We start from the raw sequence: 18,155 nt of genomic DNA on the forward strand, positions 1-18,155 counted from the left end.
ACTTCTGGATGTCAGAAACCATTCTAAACAAAACTAAAAGGCAAATGACAAGGTTGGAGAAAATATATGCACTAAATATGACAGAGAGTTGTTATCCTTAATATTCATTAAAAACTCATATAAATCAATAAGAAAATATTAAAATCCCAGTAGAAAAATGGGCAAAGGACACGTATAAGTACAAATAGCTAATAAATACATGAAAAATGCTTCACTTCACCAGTGGTCAGGGAAATGAAAATTATCACAACCCTAAACCAATGTTCACCTGTCAAATTAGGATAACATTAGAGGCTGGAGGGGCTGCGTGATCATTTTGATAGTTTTCCAAGAAAAATATAAGAGCTTTCAACTTTCAAAAGTACCCTATCAGCAAATATCCAAAAATATATTAAGAGCTCATACAATTCAAGAGCAAAGAAAACCTCACAGCCCTATTTAAAAATGGGAAGAGAAACTAAACAGTTTTCCAAAGAAGACATACATATAAACAACTGGTCCATGAAAAGATACTCAACATCACTAATGAGCAGGGAAATGCAATCAAAACCATAGTAAGATATCACCTCACCCCGTTAGAATGACTTACCAAAAAGCCAAGAGATAACTACTGTTGGCAGGAACATGGAGAGAACTAGTACACTGTTGGTGGGAATATAAATTGGGGCAGCCACTATGAAAAGTGGGTCCTTTGTGGGACCCTCCCACAAAGGAGGGTCCTCAAGGGAATACCATAAAAGCCAGCCGTTTCACTTCTGGGTATGTATCCAAAGAAGTCGAAATTAGGACCTCAAAGAGACAGCTGCACTCCTACGATCCCTGCAGCATTATTCACAGTAGCCAAGATACGAAAACAAATTAAGTGTCTGCCAATGGATGAGCAGATAAGAAAAATGTCCCCCCATACACTCACACACAAATATTATTCAGCCATAAGAAGGAAGGAAATCCTGCCATTTGTGACAACTTAGATGGACCTTGAGGGCATTGTGCTAAGTGGAGCAAGTCAGGCAGAGAAAGATATATACTGAGTGATATCACTTATATGCAGAATCTAAAAAAGACAAACTCGGAGAATATGGTGCTGCCTGGAGGAGGTAGGGATGGGAAGATATTAGTCAGAGGGTCTTAGGCTTTTGGTTAAAAGATTAACAGTTTTGGAGATTTAATGCCCAGCGTTGTGATTGTAGCTATTAATGTACCATATAGTTGAATGTTACTAAGAGAGGAGATCTTATCCTAAATGTTCTCATCTCAAAAAAAAAAGAAATGGTAACTGATGGGATGAAGGCGGTAGCTAATGCTATGATTAGTTTGCAATATATAAGTACACCAAATCAATGTGTTGTACACTTTATACATACACGATATGTGTCAGTTAAAACAGAGGAGCATGGGAATAACTCGCCACTACCTAGAGGAAAAGTCCAGAGTCCAGCCCCACCTTCCCTGCCCATCTCATCCACCACCACTTCCCCCCTCCCACCCGACACTTGTAGCTGTGGTTTCCTGAGCACCGTGTGGAGTATCACACTGCATTGACTGCCCATCCTGGACCTCTGCCCTCCTCCTTCTGAAATTTTCCTGCCCTATCCTGGCTCCTCCCGCCTAACACCTACTCCTCCTTAACAATTCTACCGAGACATCACCGTCTTTGGGAAAGTCTCTTGAAAGGCTTTGGTGCCCCTGCCCTGGGCTCTCATCACACACACATTCCCTTACTTAGCACTTACAGCATTATATTAAAAATGATTCTTTATGGGTTTCTTTCCACCTTAGATTATATGTGCCTCAAGAGAGGCATTTTGCTTTTATTCATGGCTGTATCCCAGGGCTTAATCCAGTGTAGATGCTTAACAGATGACTCTTGAACTAATCAATCATGTAATAAATTAATTATTCCATTTTACACCATAAAGTTTTTGCCAATCTTCTGGTAAATGCAGGTTTTACTTAAAACAGATAAAATTAAGTCATTTTGGATGAAGACAGATACCTCGCCCCTGCCCCAGTCTTCATTGTAGTGCTCATGTTGTATCATCTTGTGGGTTGTAACCAATTAGTGGGTGATGAAATTAATTTATGGGTCATGACCAGCATCTTCTTTAAACGAAAAATACCAGAACTAGAAGAGCCCGGGATGACTCTCATATCTGTTGTTTCCTCCTGTGGACTCCCCATCCACACCCGGGGCAGGCAGGTTAAGAGCACCAGGGGGAGCACTGAAGCTCCCTGAGGAATGATGGGAACCTGGCGGATGTCTCCAGGCTTTGGTCTCCTTTTCTGTAAAACGGGGATGCTGAAGATATGGTCGGGATAAGCCAGAAGGACCCTGTTAAGCTTCAAATTGTCAAACTCTGCCCTTCGGCATTTTTGGTAGAAACAAGGTTAAGTACCTATGAGAAGCAGGTCCAGAACAACCATATCCCTCACCCTCATGCATTTTCTATCCTGACACCTGACCCCTCTCTTCCTCCCTTCCTACCCAGTCGCTGCTTTGCTTTTACACCACAGTAGCACTGGGCAAATGGTTGGGTTCTAGAGCCTAATTGTATGAAGCATGAAGTAAATGCTTTTCCTAAATAGCAAATCTGCTTTTCCTAAATAGCAAATCTGACCAAGTCATTCCCTTGCTTAAAGCTTTTCTGTGGTCCCTGTTATGGCCAGGATAAAACTCCAGCACCCTGTTTATCTATCAGGTCCTCTGCGGTCTGAGGTCCTGCCAGCCTGTCCACCCCGTCCCTCCCTGCCATGCCCTGGCCCTCCCCCAATTACCTGCACCTCTCAAATGAGCCATGTTCTGTTGACGCTGGCCCCTTCATTTTCTCATGATATCCAGTCTGCTCAGGACACCCTCCTGAACCTCTTTGCTATGTCTCAGGCTCACCTTCCTTCCAGGTTTCTTCCCAGAAGTTTTGGTCCCACCTTCTCCCTATGCTGTGCCCCCACAACTCTATCCCCTGCAACCCTCCATCACTGCGCTGGCACAGTTGTAGTTCCTACAGCTGTTCATTCACCTCCCTTGCTTCTTACCTTTTGTTTTGTATCCCCAGCAGCTAGCCCCACACTTCCCCTGGAGTAAGCTTATTTGTGGAGAGGAGAGAGGCAGGGCAGAACGAGGGAAGGAGGAAATAGAAATTCTTCATTTGACACCTTCCCAGTACATCCAAGGTCATACACCAACTCAGGGGCTTTTTCTACATAGCAGGCTCACATGAGCATGCAGAATAGTGTCTCTGAAGAGCAGGAACTCCTGGGATGAAACTGGCTGGTGGCACCAGGAAGCTAGGAACACTACTTTTGTCTGGAAGGTTGCACTGGCTGAAGGGCTGCACTCTAGAGGAATGTGAGCTTGAGCAACCAGCCCTGGAAACACTGATAAGAGAAGGCCAAGAGCTGGAATCGCCCTCATTTGTGAACATTCTTGGGGTGGGGCAGGGACAAGGCTTGGCCTCACTCCCTACAGCACTGAGTCCGTATTTTTGGCTACTCCATTCCAGGGGTCATGATCAGAATCCCCTGTTTGGACAGAGTGCTGGTAATTGAGATGACACCCCTGAGCTGCCTCAGGGGGCAGGAGGTACGGGGAGAAGGGCTAATGCTCACAAGGCACACAATTAGGTATTTCACAGTCACTTCATTTAGTTGACATACCAACTCAAGGAGGCAGTAGCCTTGATTTTACAGGTGAGCAAGCTAAGGGCCAGAAAGATTAAGCAACTTGTCCAAGCTCGCACAGTAAATTACTAAGCCAAAATTTGAATATAATTCTGTCTGACTTCAAAGATCTTGTCATTTCCACACTCAAGTGCTATCTCCGAGTAATTCCTACTCCATTTAGAACTGGAGTCTAGTGTTCCTACTCCAGGAAAGAGGTGGTGGGGGTCATGAAAGAATAGACCTGTCACCATATATACACAACACTAGTGACTAGGGAATTGGGGAAACCACAACTGAAACCCCCAGACTCACTCACCAGCCACTCCCAAAGGAGGTGACTTCAGTCAACTCCCAAAGGGCCTAGAGAAGTAGGGTTGCCTCCTACCCCAAAGGTGTTTTCACCACCAGTAAAACAGTCAGTGACTAAGCCCAGCCTTATCCAGACTCCCGGGGTCCTGCACACCAAGGTGGAGTTAGAGCACCTGAAACCAAGCCCACACTCCCAAGGCCTTCAGCCACCTCTCCTGGAAATGGAAAGGGCAGCAATCAGCGCTCAGGAAGCCTCCAGGGCCAGAGAAAGTAGGTGAGTGGGCTTCAGAGATGCTAGAAACTTCCCCATCCCACCCCACACCTGGTGGATTAGGTCTGAGAGGCGATTCAGTGCCACTTCTCTCTCTTGCTTAGTTCTGTGCTCTAGGTTTAAATGTCCAGGCATGTAAACTATGGCAGCCACACAAACGTTGCAGGGCTTCCAGTCTGGTGTGAAAGCAGGTTTAATGAGGGGAAGACCAAAAACATAGGACTGTGGATGTCCATGTGTGGCAGCCAACTGAAAAAGTCCAAGTGGTACTGAGGACATCTCCTACTCACAGCTTGCCAGTGGGACAGAAGGACCTGGCGTGAGCCCAGGCTGATGTTCCCATAATCAGGAATGCACCCTTCCTGAGAGCTGAGCTCTGGTTTCCTTCCCCCGACTCCAGCTCCCCCAATGGGATGAGTTAGAAGCATCCTGTTTTCCAGGAGAATGGAATGTGCTTCCACGTCAAACAAGGCCCCAATCTGGTACTCAGGAATGTGGGTTCCTAGGTCTCTAGAACTCAGGCTGACGGATTCGCTGACTTGAGTGTGGGCAGAGAAAGTGAATATGAATACATATGGAGCTCAAGGCATGCTTTACAGCACAGGCCATGAAGCAAAGCCACCCCCAAGCCAGGACCCTCTCCCAAGAGGGATGGAGTCTCTGAGGACTGGGAGGAAGCAAAGTGCTTCAGGCTTTCCTGTATGCTTATGAGGAAAGTATGTAGTCTGGATGTGTCTGGATTACGCAATCGTGATTCTGGGTCCCACAAAGGTCTCAAGTCATAAAAATGTCCTCATCTTTCAATATTTGCAAAACAAACAGCTATTGACGGGGAGAACATCCTTCATGGATGTCACTGCTAATGTGGAAACCGTCTTGTGGTATACGGTGTTTACGGTTTTCTTCACCTCTGCCTGAACTCTGGGAGTCTTTAAATATCTCATTTTGAGTCATATACACAAGGTCTCAGGATTCTCGGACTTGCTCCTTCCATCCTCAGTTCTCAGGCAATGTCCAATCATACACACTGCATTTGACTTTGACTCAATAACCACACACTTGAGGGAAACCTAAGTACACGTTTACTATTCACCTAGTGGCGGCTAGGTGGAATTGCAGGCATAATGACAAAAGGGAAATCAACTGGGTGTTGCTTGCCTTCAAACCCAAACCTGTGAAGGGAAGGGAGACCTCAGGGACCAGGCAGAAGGTACAAATAAATGAAACAGGCCAGGTGAGAGAGCACAGGTCTTGGCAAATGAGGCAATGCCTATTTAGTTGCAATTGATTGTCTTCTTACAAAGATGAAGATCAGAGTTGCCTCATCTTGATTGTTCGGGAGAAGCCAGAAAGTCTAATTTTAACATGAAAACTCTTGGTTCTGATATGCTAGCTCAATGATCTTAAAAACACTAGGTGAGCCGAATAATGCTTACAGAGCACCGATTTTCAGAGCTCTGCCACACAGATGCTGAATGCCAGCTCTCCTGACTGTAGTGTTAGACTGCCACTCTCCAGTCAGCATCTGCAACTGCAACAAAGGCTTCTGGGGCTGCCTGCATTACTATGCACATACAGCCATCGTCCTGAGTCATGAAGAAGAACTAGCTCTACAGGAAAAAGTGGAAGGCTCAGCTGAGCCACCCAGGGGTGACAGCAGGCGCTAAATAGCCGACTGCTCCTGCAGGAAGCCTTCAGGGCCCGGGAGGACTTTATCTGGCTCAGAAGCCAGGGCAGCTTCTCGCAGGACTTCCAAGTGCTCCTCGGCAGCCGACAGTGACTGGTCAATCCAATCCAAGCCCCCTGTCAGGTGGCAGGCATTCCTGGTCACCAGCACCAGGTGACTGACTGACAGGAGCAGAGCAGTTGTCCTGGAAAAAACAAGAGGATCAGGCTCCCTGGGAAAGGAGGGAGTTTTTGCCCAAATGGACAGACTCCAGACTAGTGTTTCACAAATCGGTGTCCCCTCCCTTCAAGGCAGGTGAATGTGTCATTGAGAGACGGTTCCATGCTCAAGAGAATGTGAGAAAGGTTGGGTTAAACAAGATGAGCTGAAGCGTTTCTCAGAGCCCTGGAGTTGCAGGTGAAGCTCCAAGGGGAGCTCCTAACAAGTTATCTCTCACGAACTTATTGAAGACCGTGGAGCCCATTTTCGGCAGCATACCCCCATGCATCACCCAGGGGAGTGTTCTGTGGGATGATGTGGAGCTAGTCATCCGGACAAGCACTTTGTCAACCACTTGTCTACTTAAAGACAGGACACACATACCCTGACCTGGCTGAACCTGAATCATTATGACCCAGGGCTGGTTTATCCCACTTTTTAAAAAATTTAATTGAAAATCAAATTGAGGATTTTTTCCAATATTGAAAGAGTCAGTGTAAAATCTTTCCTACTAGTGAGTGTGCAGAGCGCATGTGGGAATAGGATGCAGATTACTAGCCCGTGGATACCACTGGGCACAAGGGGGTGGACAAAGAAGCCAGATGTATCATTACACAACATGTGAGAAGCTACCTGGCATCATTACACAACATGTCTGTGAAGCCATCATATAAACCCAAGAGACAAAAGAATCTGTTGTTTTTTAATAGGTTTGTACCTGGTACAGGAACATAATTTCAAATATCTTATCAGGGAGGATCGGGAGAGCGGATCCTGGGTGTGTCCTGTGGAAGGTGGGACAGCTCTAGCTGACTTGTCTCACTGCCCACCTCACTAGGAAGCACTCATAGCTAAGGTGTGTCTGCCTCCCGGGTCCAAAGGGCAAAGAGAGCAAGGTAGAAATTAAAGGGAAGGAAGACAGACAGGACTGAGCAGCGCTGGAGTTTTAATCACAAAAATTCAAAATCCAAGACTGGCTCTCCCTTCTCTCAGGTTTCAGGAAGAGGACTCTTCTCTTGCCCAGCGAGGTTCAGCTCACCAAGGTGAGTGGTCCCCAGAGCCAGGCAGCCTCAAGGACCCAGCACAACAGCTCTGTCCTCAACCCCAACCACTGACCTCCCAGATCTAATAAAACGTGAGCCTCCAACAGGAAAAGACAAACAACCACTCACTCCACCCCTTACCGTGCGTCCAGGAGTTTCGGGTCCAGTGGAGGATACATCGATTTCACAACATCATCCACTCTAAGGGGAGGTAAAAGGGTTTCAGTATTTTGATTTTCTTATCTGTTCTTCTTCTTCTTCCTTGCTTTTTTACTTTTAGCTTATATATTTTTTACATCATTTTTCATTTTTGCACAATGTATGCATTTTCATCTTGGTTATAGTCCCCATACAATTCTGAGTCTTCTCTCCAGTGAATCCTTCTCTCACTACTCTTGCACTATTCCAGCCATGCAGACAGACTGACCTCCGGTTCAGGGAAGAGAATATTTTGTTTGCTGATTTTATTTTAGTTCCAGTGGTTCAAGTTCCCACATCTGGAATGATGACTATCAAATTGAAAAGGCAATATATAAAGTTTTATTGATGCCATTCACATTGAAATAGACAAAAGCTATGAAATACAAAGGGGGAAGTTTGAAGAAAACTCACTATTTAGTGGGACAGGTGCAATTTGGAGGTACTTTACTTTCTTTATAATCTATTTCTGCAATGTTTTAACTATTAGAAGTATTTATTACTTTTGTGTTCAAAACAAAATGAACCATAGCTGAAGGTGGCTATATAGAACTAGGAGTGAAAGTGTAACGTAGGTTCCAATGGTTCCACTGGGACACATAGTACAGTTCAAGTTTTTTTTTTTCCTTGAGTCAGGCTCAGAAAGGAACCACTACTATTTATTCTGACTTGCACGGTATAAGGATTTGCTTCAAATCCTTGCTTCTGGACCACTTGATAGTAAAAAAGTAATAGTACATTGCTAAGATTTCTAAATGCACATGAAAACAGATGCCCTTAAACATTCCTGTCAGCAAGCTGAGGGACTCATGAGGAAATGCAGGGGCACAGCACTCTCAGCTCTGTCTTAGGCAGCCCCTCCTCTGTAGTACCCTGGAGCGGAAGTCACTCTCCTTGAAACTAATATGCTATTAACACACAATATGGAATAAATGGAGTGAGAAAAACAATGGGGACCAAAAAATTTCAGAAGGAGAACAAAATGTGAGTGCAAAAAGACAAAGCAAGGACCCTGACAGGAAATATTCTAGGTGCTCCTTAGGATGGTCAGTGAGCACCAGGTCAGATCTGCCCTCTGAATGATGCCAGCCTCATCCTGGCATCACTGCTAAACCTGATCGGCCAGCACTTCACATTCTCAGAAATCTCAGCCTCCTTCCTCTTCCTGAACCCTCCTGGCAATGCTACCTTACAGCCTGGTGTCACATGGCATCTAGGAATGGCTCTTAGCACTGACAGGAAGCAAGATGAGGGGCACATATAGGAGCAATGCTATCTTTGCCAATAATGGGTGGCCAGAAGGAATGTCTGGAGCTAGGCCATGCCTGGGTTTGGAGGGTCTTAAGGCCAGGGGCCCACTGAGGCTGACACAAGTCCTGGAACTACACCCACCTAGGGTCAGCTCCAAGAGAGAGCCAAGAACTGTTCTGGGCAAAGTGCCTCCCCTAAATTATCTTCCTCCCACTTTCTCAACTCACTGAATGCCCTGGAGAGACATCAGGGCACCAACTTTCATATTCTTTCAGAGAGCTGGTTCCCTAAGGTTATGGCAACAGGAAGGCAAGGGTCCCTGGAACTCACAGGGGTGTCAACATTCCCAGTAGGGAACACAGAGGCAGCCTCTAGGCAGTCAGGCCCTGTAGCTGATCAAGAAAGAAAACATCCCCACTGGACAACTCCAGGCTCAGGCATGTCCACATACCAACACCAGGTGGCAGCACACACTTAGCACAGCCCTCCTCTAAGAAAAAGGCTTTATTTTTCTTCACACTGAACCCAAATGAGGGGGTGTAGCTGTTGACTACAATCCTGTTGGGTTTACTCCCACATGGGACTTTGCAGACAGCTTGGAATTTGGGAGATTTGAATGATGTGTGGCTTCACCTCCCACCCAGTCCTGGCTAAGACATGAACAGGATGTGGATGACAGCACAGCACCAAGGAGCGGGCCCCCCAAACTGGTGTCCGATACAGACACAAGCTCGGGACAGGGCAAGGCCAGGAAGTCATTGCAGAGAGGGGTGTGGGTGGCAACAGGAATGTGCTTACTGGCCCGGAGCCTGGCAGGAAGAGTGTCACAGGGAATGAAAAGAGCCCCAACTGGTAGGAGACTGTCAGCACCACAGCTGGAGGTTGGTGTGTTGAACCACATTAGCTTCAAAGTCTCTCCAAGCCTAAGCCCCATTGGATGCTCTATAAATGCTTGGGACATAAACAGCTAAAGTTGCCTATGTAGATTCTTACAAGAGCCTGCCCCTGCTGGCTATCTCAGGCTTCAGGGTCTCCAGGCCCCCGGGGGGTGTGGAGCCACCAGGCCCTGATTGCTCACCTGGGACTGATCCGCTTGGCCACCACGATGATGTCGCTGACACTGGCTGAAGTCTTCATCTTGGCTCCTGAGCCCATTGTCATGGCAACAAGTTTTTCTGTCAGCGTGTGACAAATCTAACATAGCAGGAAAGAGAGAGGTCATGAGGGTGACCTAGTTCCCCCTGGGGCTTCTGCCACCCCCACAAAGACAAATATTGCTCCCACCTCAAGTCCCCCAAACACCTGGGCCCCTAATCTAATAGACAAATTGAAAAGTACACAGAGATGAGAGGAAATGAGGTGGAAAATGCAAAAGCCCAGTGAAGCCTGGTAAGGAGGGAGGGCCAGGGTTTCTGCTTCGAGAAGTCTAAGCTGAAATAATCTGTCTAAGAAAAATCATGTGCTCTGTTTCACCTTCTCACTTTGGGAGAAAACCTGCTTATCCTTTCTATTCCTTCACCCCTAGTTCATTCTTTCAAAGGGATCAATATCTCCAGGAAGCACCCTCAGAATCATGGCAGAACAAAGAGTATTCATGCCTGGGGAATATTCCAAAGTGTCACTTATTTCAACAATTTCCTACTATATCAGCAGGTTTGTCAATATGATGACTTATGCAGGAGAAAAGCAGAGAAAGGGCACCTGGCCTTTCTCTTCCTCCTCCAACAGTGCTGGCCACTCCCAGAGCTTTCCTCCCCCTCCCATACCTGCTCGATGTCAGAATCCAGATATGTGTCTGGTTTTGCAAAGAAATTTCATTCCCGGCCTTATACTTGGGCTGGAAATGGGGCAGAAAGAAGCCCAAGTACCCATCCAGGAGACAGCTTAGTCCCCTCCCTGGAGCCATCGCCACAGGGACAGATGGCCCAAGAGGAAAGTCAGATTCCTCTCCTTTGAGGTCAGGTCCCCAGGATTCCAACCTATTCAGACTTCTAGCTGTGCCTTTCCCTACATCGGGTGCCATTTACCCTGCTCCTCAGATAGGCAGGGACAAGGCACAGAGCCCAGCATCAGCCTTTCTCCCCTGGCTGGGAGGAGGGAGCTGGAATATGGTACGATTGCTCTAGACATTATTCTTATCTATCTTGAATGACACCCATATCTTTTTTTTTTTTTAATTTTATTTATTTTATTTTTTTTTAAAGATTTATTTTATTTTTATTTTTTTATTTATTTATACAAGTACTGGGTACAGTCAGAAACGCGGGAGGGTGAGAGAATTCACCAGAGCCAGAGCGGGGAGCAGAGCAGGCAGAAGGACCGACGTACACTGCTGAGGGGAGCAGCGGGCAGCAGGAGAGGTCTGCGCGCCATGTGGGACCCTCCTCCGGTGGCCGGGGAGCAGCCGGGGATCGAACCAGCGCTGCAGAGGCTGCGGGCAGCTTCGCAACCCAGTGCTCAACCGCTGCGCCACCAGGGAGGCCCAATGACACCCATATCTAACCAAAGACCTTCGTGGTATTAAATAATTAGCCTGAACTAAATGTGACAACAATTTCCTACTAGGGATTTCTTTGTCCCCCCCCGGCCCCCCACCAAGAGAGACAGCTGAAGAAGAGATGGGATGAAAGACTTTAAAATATCTTGTACTGAATGACATGAAGAAAAGATAAAGCCGTCTTTTTTGAAATCCTGAATAATTACTAGACAGATAAGTGTGTGGTTTTCCCAGGTTATGGAAATGAAGCCTGTAATATTTCTAATTGGCCAAATATTTCAGTATTATCATTCTTCTCCTATCAGGTAGAACAGAATTCTATTAGGTAGGAGAGTATCAGGCAAAAATAAAAAACATGCTGAAACTATAAAAATTACCCAAAAGCAAAAAACAACCCCAAATACAAATCAGATGCAAATTCACACTTAGTCCTGGGGGCTGCAGCAAAAAAAAAAAAATGTGCCTTCAAGTTGAAGTGCTCAGTGCATGCATGTTTTCAACCCTGACATTCTATTAGACTGACTATTATTATGGCCACAGAGGACCAGTCTTTCTAGTAACTGGAGAAGGTCCAGATGTAGAACCCGGCCCACTGTCAAGGCTGAGGTCTCTGTTCCTGGAAGAAGATGCTCAGGGAGAAGCTGGAAATTCTGGTTCCCTCTCAGCAGCTACATCGCCTCGGGGACACAGCCTTCTGCATTTTCAGGAAAACATGGCTAAGGGACTCCTATGCACTTTCCCAAGGGTCATTGTGTTATGAAGACTAGATGAAATGAAGGGACTTAGCATTGTAACACCTAAGAGCCCATCCAGGCGGGAGTGGAAGTAAACAGCAGACACTGCAAATGGCAGGTGTGTTCAAAGGCCTTGTGCACAGCGCCCACCCTAAGGTCCCTTTCAACTCTAACAGTCTGTGCACATGGGTGCTTCGCTGATCCCCCCTTTAATTTAATGGAGAAATCAAAGAGTATTATTACCTTCAAGATGGCAATGCAGTGGGACATGAGACCCCTGGGAAGACAAGAAGAATTTATCAGCACTTCTCTGTAGAGACCTGCCTCCCCTCTGCTCCTCCTCTGGCTCCGGCATAGCTGGACAGGGAAGGCCCCAGGGCTAACGTGACCATGTCTATGAGCTGAATGAGCAGGCACCTTCTTTCTGGTGTCCCTCCCAGTTCCTGCTGACTCCTGCAGTTAGCACAACTCCCCACCTATCAGGTCACGGTTTTTTTGTTTTGTTTTGTTTTGAATTATTTATACAAGAACTGGGGCACAGTCAGAGGCACGGGAGGGTGAGAGGATTCACCAGAGACAGAGAGGGGCACAGAACAGGCAGTTGGACCAAGGACACTGCTGAGGGGAGCAGTGGGCGGGGCAGGAGAGGTCTGCTGCACCATGTGGGGATCTCCCCGGCCAGCCAGGAATAGAACCCGTGCTGCAGAGGCTGCGGACAGCATCACAGCGTGGTGCTCAACCCGCTGCGCCACCAGGGAGGCCCCTATCAGGTCATGTTATTTTGGTTGCTGGTTTTTTTTTTTAAAGATTTATTTATGCATACAAGAACTGGCGTACAGGCCAGAGGTACAGGGCGAGGTGGGGAGGGTGGGGGTTGGGGGGAGGGTGAGAGGATTCACCAGAGACAGAGCAGGGAGTAGAACAGGAAGACTGACAGAAATACACTGCTGAGGGGAGCAGCAGGCGAGTCAGGAGAGGTCTGCTGTGCCATGTGGGTAGCTCCCTGGCCGGGGATAAAACTTGTGCTGCAGTGGCTGTGGACAGCTTCAGAGTGCTGAGACTTAACCCCTTGCACCACCAGGGAGGCCCCAAATCACGTTTTTTTATAATTCTGAGTTTCTGATCCTGTGCCTTCTGCCCAGTACATCCTTCCCCTTATGCTTAGCCTGGTGAACTCTTCAACTTTCCAAGATCCAAGGCAAAAAAGACACCTACTTTGTGATGGTCTTCACAACATCCCTCTCTGTACCCCCAGGCAAACCTAGACTTTGCCTCCTCTGTGTGCCCACTGCACTGTGCATAAAGGCCCCCACCATTTCTAAGATGCTATACTTAGTAGAATTCTGCCTCCCCAACCAGTTCAATATCTGCCCTGCACATAATGCCCATAAACATCTGCCCGGTGCAGATGTTTATGGGCATTATGTGCATATAAACATAAACATCTGCCTGGTGCAGAAATGACTAAATAAAGGGGAAATGGAATGGCACGCACTTCTCCACACACAGAGGCTCCTGCTGCATGGGGAGATGCCTGAGGGACACTGAAGGCTAAGGCATCCCTAGAGCCCAAGGTCAACTTCATGGGTACCCCAAAGGACAATTTAGCACATCAGGATGACTTTATAACAACTCCTGCCATCCATTATGGGTCTTTGTGTTCAGGTCTACAAAATGGGGGTGGGGGGGGACCTGGGAGCAGACACTGCCATGTCATCTTCTGGTCTCCCACCACCTTGAGTGCAGGGGGAATGGTGGCAAGTGACAGAGTGTTCCTGGCTGCCCAGCCACATGTTCTGGCAAAGGAAGCCAGAAAAGGGCCCCCCGAAGTCCTACTTGCCATCCCCCTGGGGACTACAAGAAAGCAAGTGGTCCCCCAGGACTTACGAGGCATCTTCTATCCAGTCTTCATTCTCCAGAATGGCCTCAATGTGGGGGTTGGTGATGACAACATCATCCAGTTCTAACTCCGAGGGTTCAGACTGGGTCTCCATGGCACCGATGAGGTCCACAATGGGCCTGCAAGGAAAAGCCCAGGTAAGTGGTTCCTTATAGATCACCCTTGCTGACCCTCTCCACAATGAGGACCACATGCCCCCCAGAAGTATAGAAGGAGTTAATAAGTTAAAGCAGTGGTCACTTGTCCTGGAGCCAAGCCTAGCCACAGTGGGCAGCTCAGGCAGGGCACATGGCTAGAGAGTGAGTCAAGAAGGCAGGCCAGAGGCACTCAAACCAGAGGAAAGTGAGACAGGACAGCAAAGCCACAGGAGAGCACAAGGCTGCAGCCTCAGTAATTACAGGGCTGCTCCTCCAAGATCAGATGCGTCCTTTGTAACTCATTCTCCCTCCATGCCTACCTCTCCTGGAGAAACCAGAGTTCACATTACCCAAATCTACCTGCACCCCCTGCCTGGTGTGCAGAATCACTGTTGGTGCACCCCGGGGGCCCCATCCCCTCCCACTTATACTGGAGAAGTAAGAATACTTTCACCTTTATAGGGTTCTTTAAATAATTGGATGCCACAGCCATGTTTCCACAGTGGCGCTTTCCTGGGTCACACATACAAATGACCATTTGATAATTATTGGCCACTCAACAGAAATGCTGATAGGATTCACACAGAGGGGGGTAAGAGAAAGGAGGGGTTAGCTGACACTGGTCCTTTAAAAATTTACCCATTAAAACATCCCCAAACTGAAAAGAGGATCCAGCTTACAAAATATATTTCACATAAAATGCGCCACAGAGCAGCGAGAGAGAAATCCTCTGCTGGTATTTCACAGTGCCGAGCATCTGCTGCTTGGAAGTGTGGCTGGCGAGTAGTCATGGATTTCTGTTCCTAGTTTGGTTGGGAAGCTGTTCACATGCCAAATGAGGTAGCAGGGCTTTTTTTTTTTTCTTTATATTGTGTTTTTTAAATTAAGGTAACACCATATTAATAGTTTTAGTTGATATGTATAGACATTGTGAAATGATCACAATAAGTCTAGTTAACACCCATCGCTACACTTAATTACTATTTTTTTCTGGAGATGAAGATTTTTAAGATCTACTCCTTTAGCAATTTTCAAATATCAAATAGCCACTTTTGCTGGGAGAACACATTTAGTCACGTTCTCATCAGCTCTGTGAGAGTCAGAGGCAGCTCAGGGTAAGGGGTGGGGCTGGGGGGACTTAGGAATGTTCTTAAGCTCTGAGGTCCTTATCAGGAAAGGCAGTCTTCAGGTGCCGTTTTAGAACCAAAAATCTGAGCTTGAGTTGCCCAGCACCAAATTTCTTTTTCTTTTGTTGCAACACTGGGGAAGACCTCCACACCTTCCCCACCTTGGGCCTACTCACTTGGAATCATAGTGCTGCAGCAGGGCCCGAGGCCGGCAGTAACGCTGTCTGCAAACTACCACCAAGGCTGCAAAGGAAGCCAGGAAGATGGTGGCCAGTACACCTATGGCGACAATCACCACGGTCTCCATGATTCCAGACGATTCTCTCAGTCCCGGTCACATCCCCCTCGTGGGCTGAAGCCTGAAAGAACACATGAGCAGAGAGGCCTGGTAGAGCAGCAGCAAAGAGGCAGGGGTAATTGGGGTGGGAGCAGTGGAGTCTTAACTCCCAGTGGGTTTCAGGAAGCTAGGATCCCCCACGTCACCTGCAGAGACCTGAGGGCCTGAACAGGATCAAGATGTGTTCTCTGTTTTGCTCCAAATTTGCTTTTCCTTAACAGTTTTGTGTCATTTAAGACAGGGTAGATGAGGAGAATATGTCATTAGGTGATTTCATCATTGTGCAGACGTCAGAGTGATATTACGCAAACCTAGATGGTACGGCCTCCTGCAGACCTAGGCTTTGTGGTATAGCCTACTGGGACAGCACTGTATATGTATGTGGTTTGATATTGACCAAAATGTTGCTAAGCGAATTGTGACTACAGTATTAAGAGATTGCTCCCCAGTAGGGCCAAGATGGCCTTTAAAACATTGAACAGAAAGAAACTTTCATTTATCAATATTGTTTTCACACCTATACCAAGTACATGAAAGAATGCCCACTCAAGAAGATTGTATTTTCTGAATATCTATTATTTTCCAGGCACTTATTATGCGCTAGCTCTTCTACCATCCTATGAGGTAGGTATGATTATCCCCATATTACCGTTGAGAAAACTGAGTTTCAAGGAGGTTAAGTAACCTGTCCATGTTTATGTGGACAGGAAGTAGAAAGACATCCACTTAAACTTAGAGGGACATTCACTGCCCTTTTCCTTTCTTTTTTTTTAAAGATTTATTTATTTATTTTATACAAGAACCGGGGTACAGGCCAGATGCACAGGAGGGTGAGAGGATTCACCAGAGCCAGAGCGGGGAACAGAATAGGCAGACTGACAAAATACACTGCTGAGGGGAGCAGCAGGCCCGACAGAAGAGGTCTGCCACGCCATGTGGGTTGTTCCACGGCCAGTGGGGATCGAAACAGCACTGCAGAGGCGGCGGACAGCTTCACAGCCTCGTTCAATCACCTGCGCCACCAGGGGAGGCCCCCTTTTCCTTTCTAAGGTAGGAAAGAGGATTCTAAATTTCTGGTTTCTGATTGTCAGTTTCAGTGTTGCAAACTTACATCTGGTGTTAAAGTGTTCCTTGCCTATTGCCTTTTTTGCTGAGAAGATACTTTCAACACCAACTTTAAACTCACAGACTAGAGGAATGGAGGGCACCTCAGAAGTGTGTCTTCATGTGTTATTTCATTGCACAGCCCCTACTTGTGTCCCTCTGAGCAAGTCCCCCATCCTGGCTTTAATTTCTCCACCTGCAAAAAAAGGTGCTTTGACCTAGGAGTCTCCATGACCCCAGGACAATGTATTTCTTCTATTTGGACTTAATTTTATATTTGAGTCCAAAGACTCCCACTTATCATTCAATATGTATTTACCGGTCATTTATAATGCACCTAACACAGGGCAAACACATGCACCAAGTCTTAAGAGTGGAAGGAGTGAAGACAAATAAGCAAATAAACCATTGCAATGCCATGGGCCTTGCCACAAGCAGAAGTACAGAGAAGAGAGAGCAGATGGGCTTGCATGATTTTTTTCTGGGAAAACCTGCTTCACAGAGCAAGCAAGTGATGCTTGAGCTGGGTTTTGAAGGATGAGTAAGAGTTTGTCAGGTGGACAAGATGAGAGCTGGGCTGGCTGACAGTGCCAAGGACTTTCTCAGAGTCCTCAAATTTGCTGCAAGTTGGAGCTCAGTTGCCCACAGGGTGAGAAGGCTGAGGTCTGTCTCTCTTTATAGCATTGATTGTGTGTTAGAGAAGCAGTTATCCTAAGGGTCTGCCTCCATTTCTCTCTCTCTGTTTCTCTATACCGACCCTCCTCCTTTAGTCCTTTTTCCTTCCACCTCCTTGTTTGGAAAGTGGTTCAAAGCCCAAGTGAAGTGGCCAGAGGGCTCTGTCCCGCTCCATTTTCCCTTTCTTTCTGGTTCCCTTTCCACAGGCTGCTACTTTCTACTCTGGCTCCCCTCCAGGCTCCCCCCACCCCCATTCTCGGCATTTCCTTCCTTTGCCCCCCGCCCTAGGGCCTCCAGGCCCACCAGCTTTATTTCGCCTCCTTCCTGTGCTGCTTCGGTGTTCCTCTGCGAGTGGATGAGCTTTCGCTGAGTTTTTGCTGTCTTTCTCGGAGATGTGTCTGCATGAATGTTCCTTTGTGTCTGCATGAATGTTCCTTTCCATGAATGTTCACTTGAATGTTTTTCCTTTTCTTTGTGAGAATACTCTGTGTGTTGGTTTCTGTCTCCGCATCTGTATGAGCTTGTGTTGGTCGTGTACTCTCACATTCTCTTTCTCTCCAAAGGGTTCCAAACCCACCAGAATGAAACAGACCCACGGCCCTCCCCCCTCCGCTGCCCCCCAACCCCCCAGCCCCCCAGCACACCCACCCACCCCAGCACCCCACACGGCGAGAAGGCGGGAGGCACTCCCACCCCAACGGGGCGCGCGCCGCGCGGTGCTCGGACGGGTCCCCGCGCGCAAGTTCCAAGTTTGTGCAACTTCTCTGCGCCGGAGCCGCGCCGGCGCCGCCACCGAGACCCCAACAAAGCGGCGGGCGGGGGCGCCTTCCCCCAGGCAGCGGCGGCGCGGGCGCCCGGATCCCCGCACCAGCCCGCCCGCCCCCACCCCTGCGCGCCCCGCTCCGACGGGGCTGGGCTCGGGCGGCCGCCGGGGCCCCCTTCGCACAGCTCCGGGCGAGCTCACCCACCTCAGGCAGCGGCCGCCGGACGCACCCCCGCGGCCTCCCGGCCGGGCCCCACAGCTCGC

General features: G+C 47.8%; 1 protein-coding gene across 1 annotated transcript; it reads right to left on the reverse strand.

The window, feature by feature from the left end:
- Positions 1-2,770: 2,770 nt before the first annotated feature.
- TMEM98 (transmembrane protein 98) lies at positions 2,771-18,155 on the reverse strand. The gene is made up of 7 exons (XM_037492797.2): positions 18,097-18,155; positions 15,189-15,371; positions 13,736-13,867; positions 12,092-12,125; positions 9,696-9,811; positions 7,310-7,369; positions 2,771-6,111 (listed from the first exon to the last, which is right to left on the reverse strand). The coding sequence occupies exons 2-7, from the start codon at positions 15,317-15,319 to the stop codon at positions 5,904-5,906; spliced, it is 681 nt and encodes a 226-aa protein (XP_037348694.1). The 5' UTR covers positions 15,320-15,371; positions 18,097-18,155; the 3' UTR covers positions 2,771-5,903.

This window comes from Talpa occidentalis, unplaced genomic scaffold (genome assembly GCF_014898055.3).
Source record: "Talpa occidentalis isolate TD23 unplaced genomic scaffold, MPIMG_talOcc4v2.1 talOcc4.7, whole genome shotgun sequence".
NCBI lineage: Eukaryota > Metazoa > Chordata > Mammalia > Eulipotyphla > Talpidae > Talpa > Talpa occidentalis.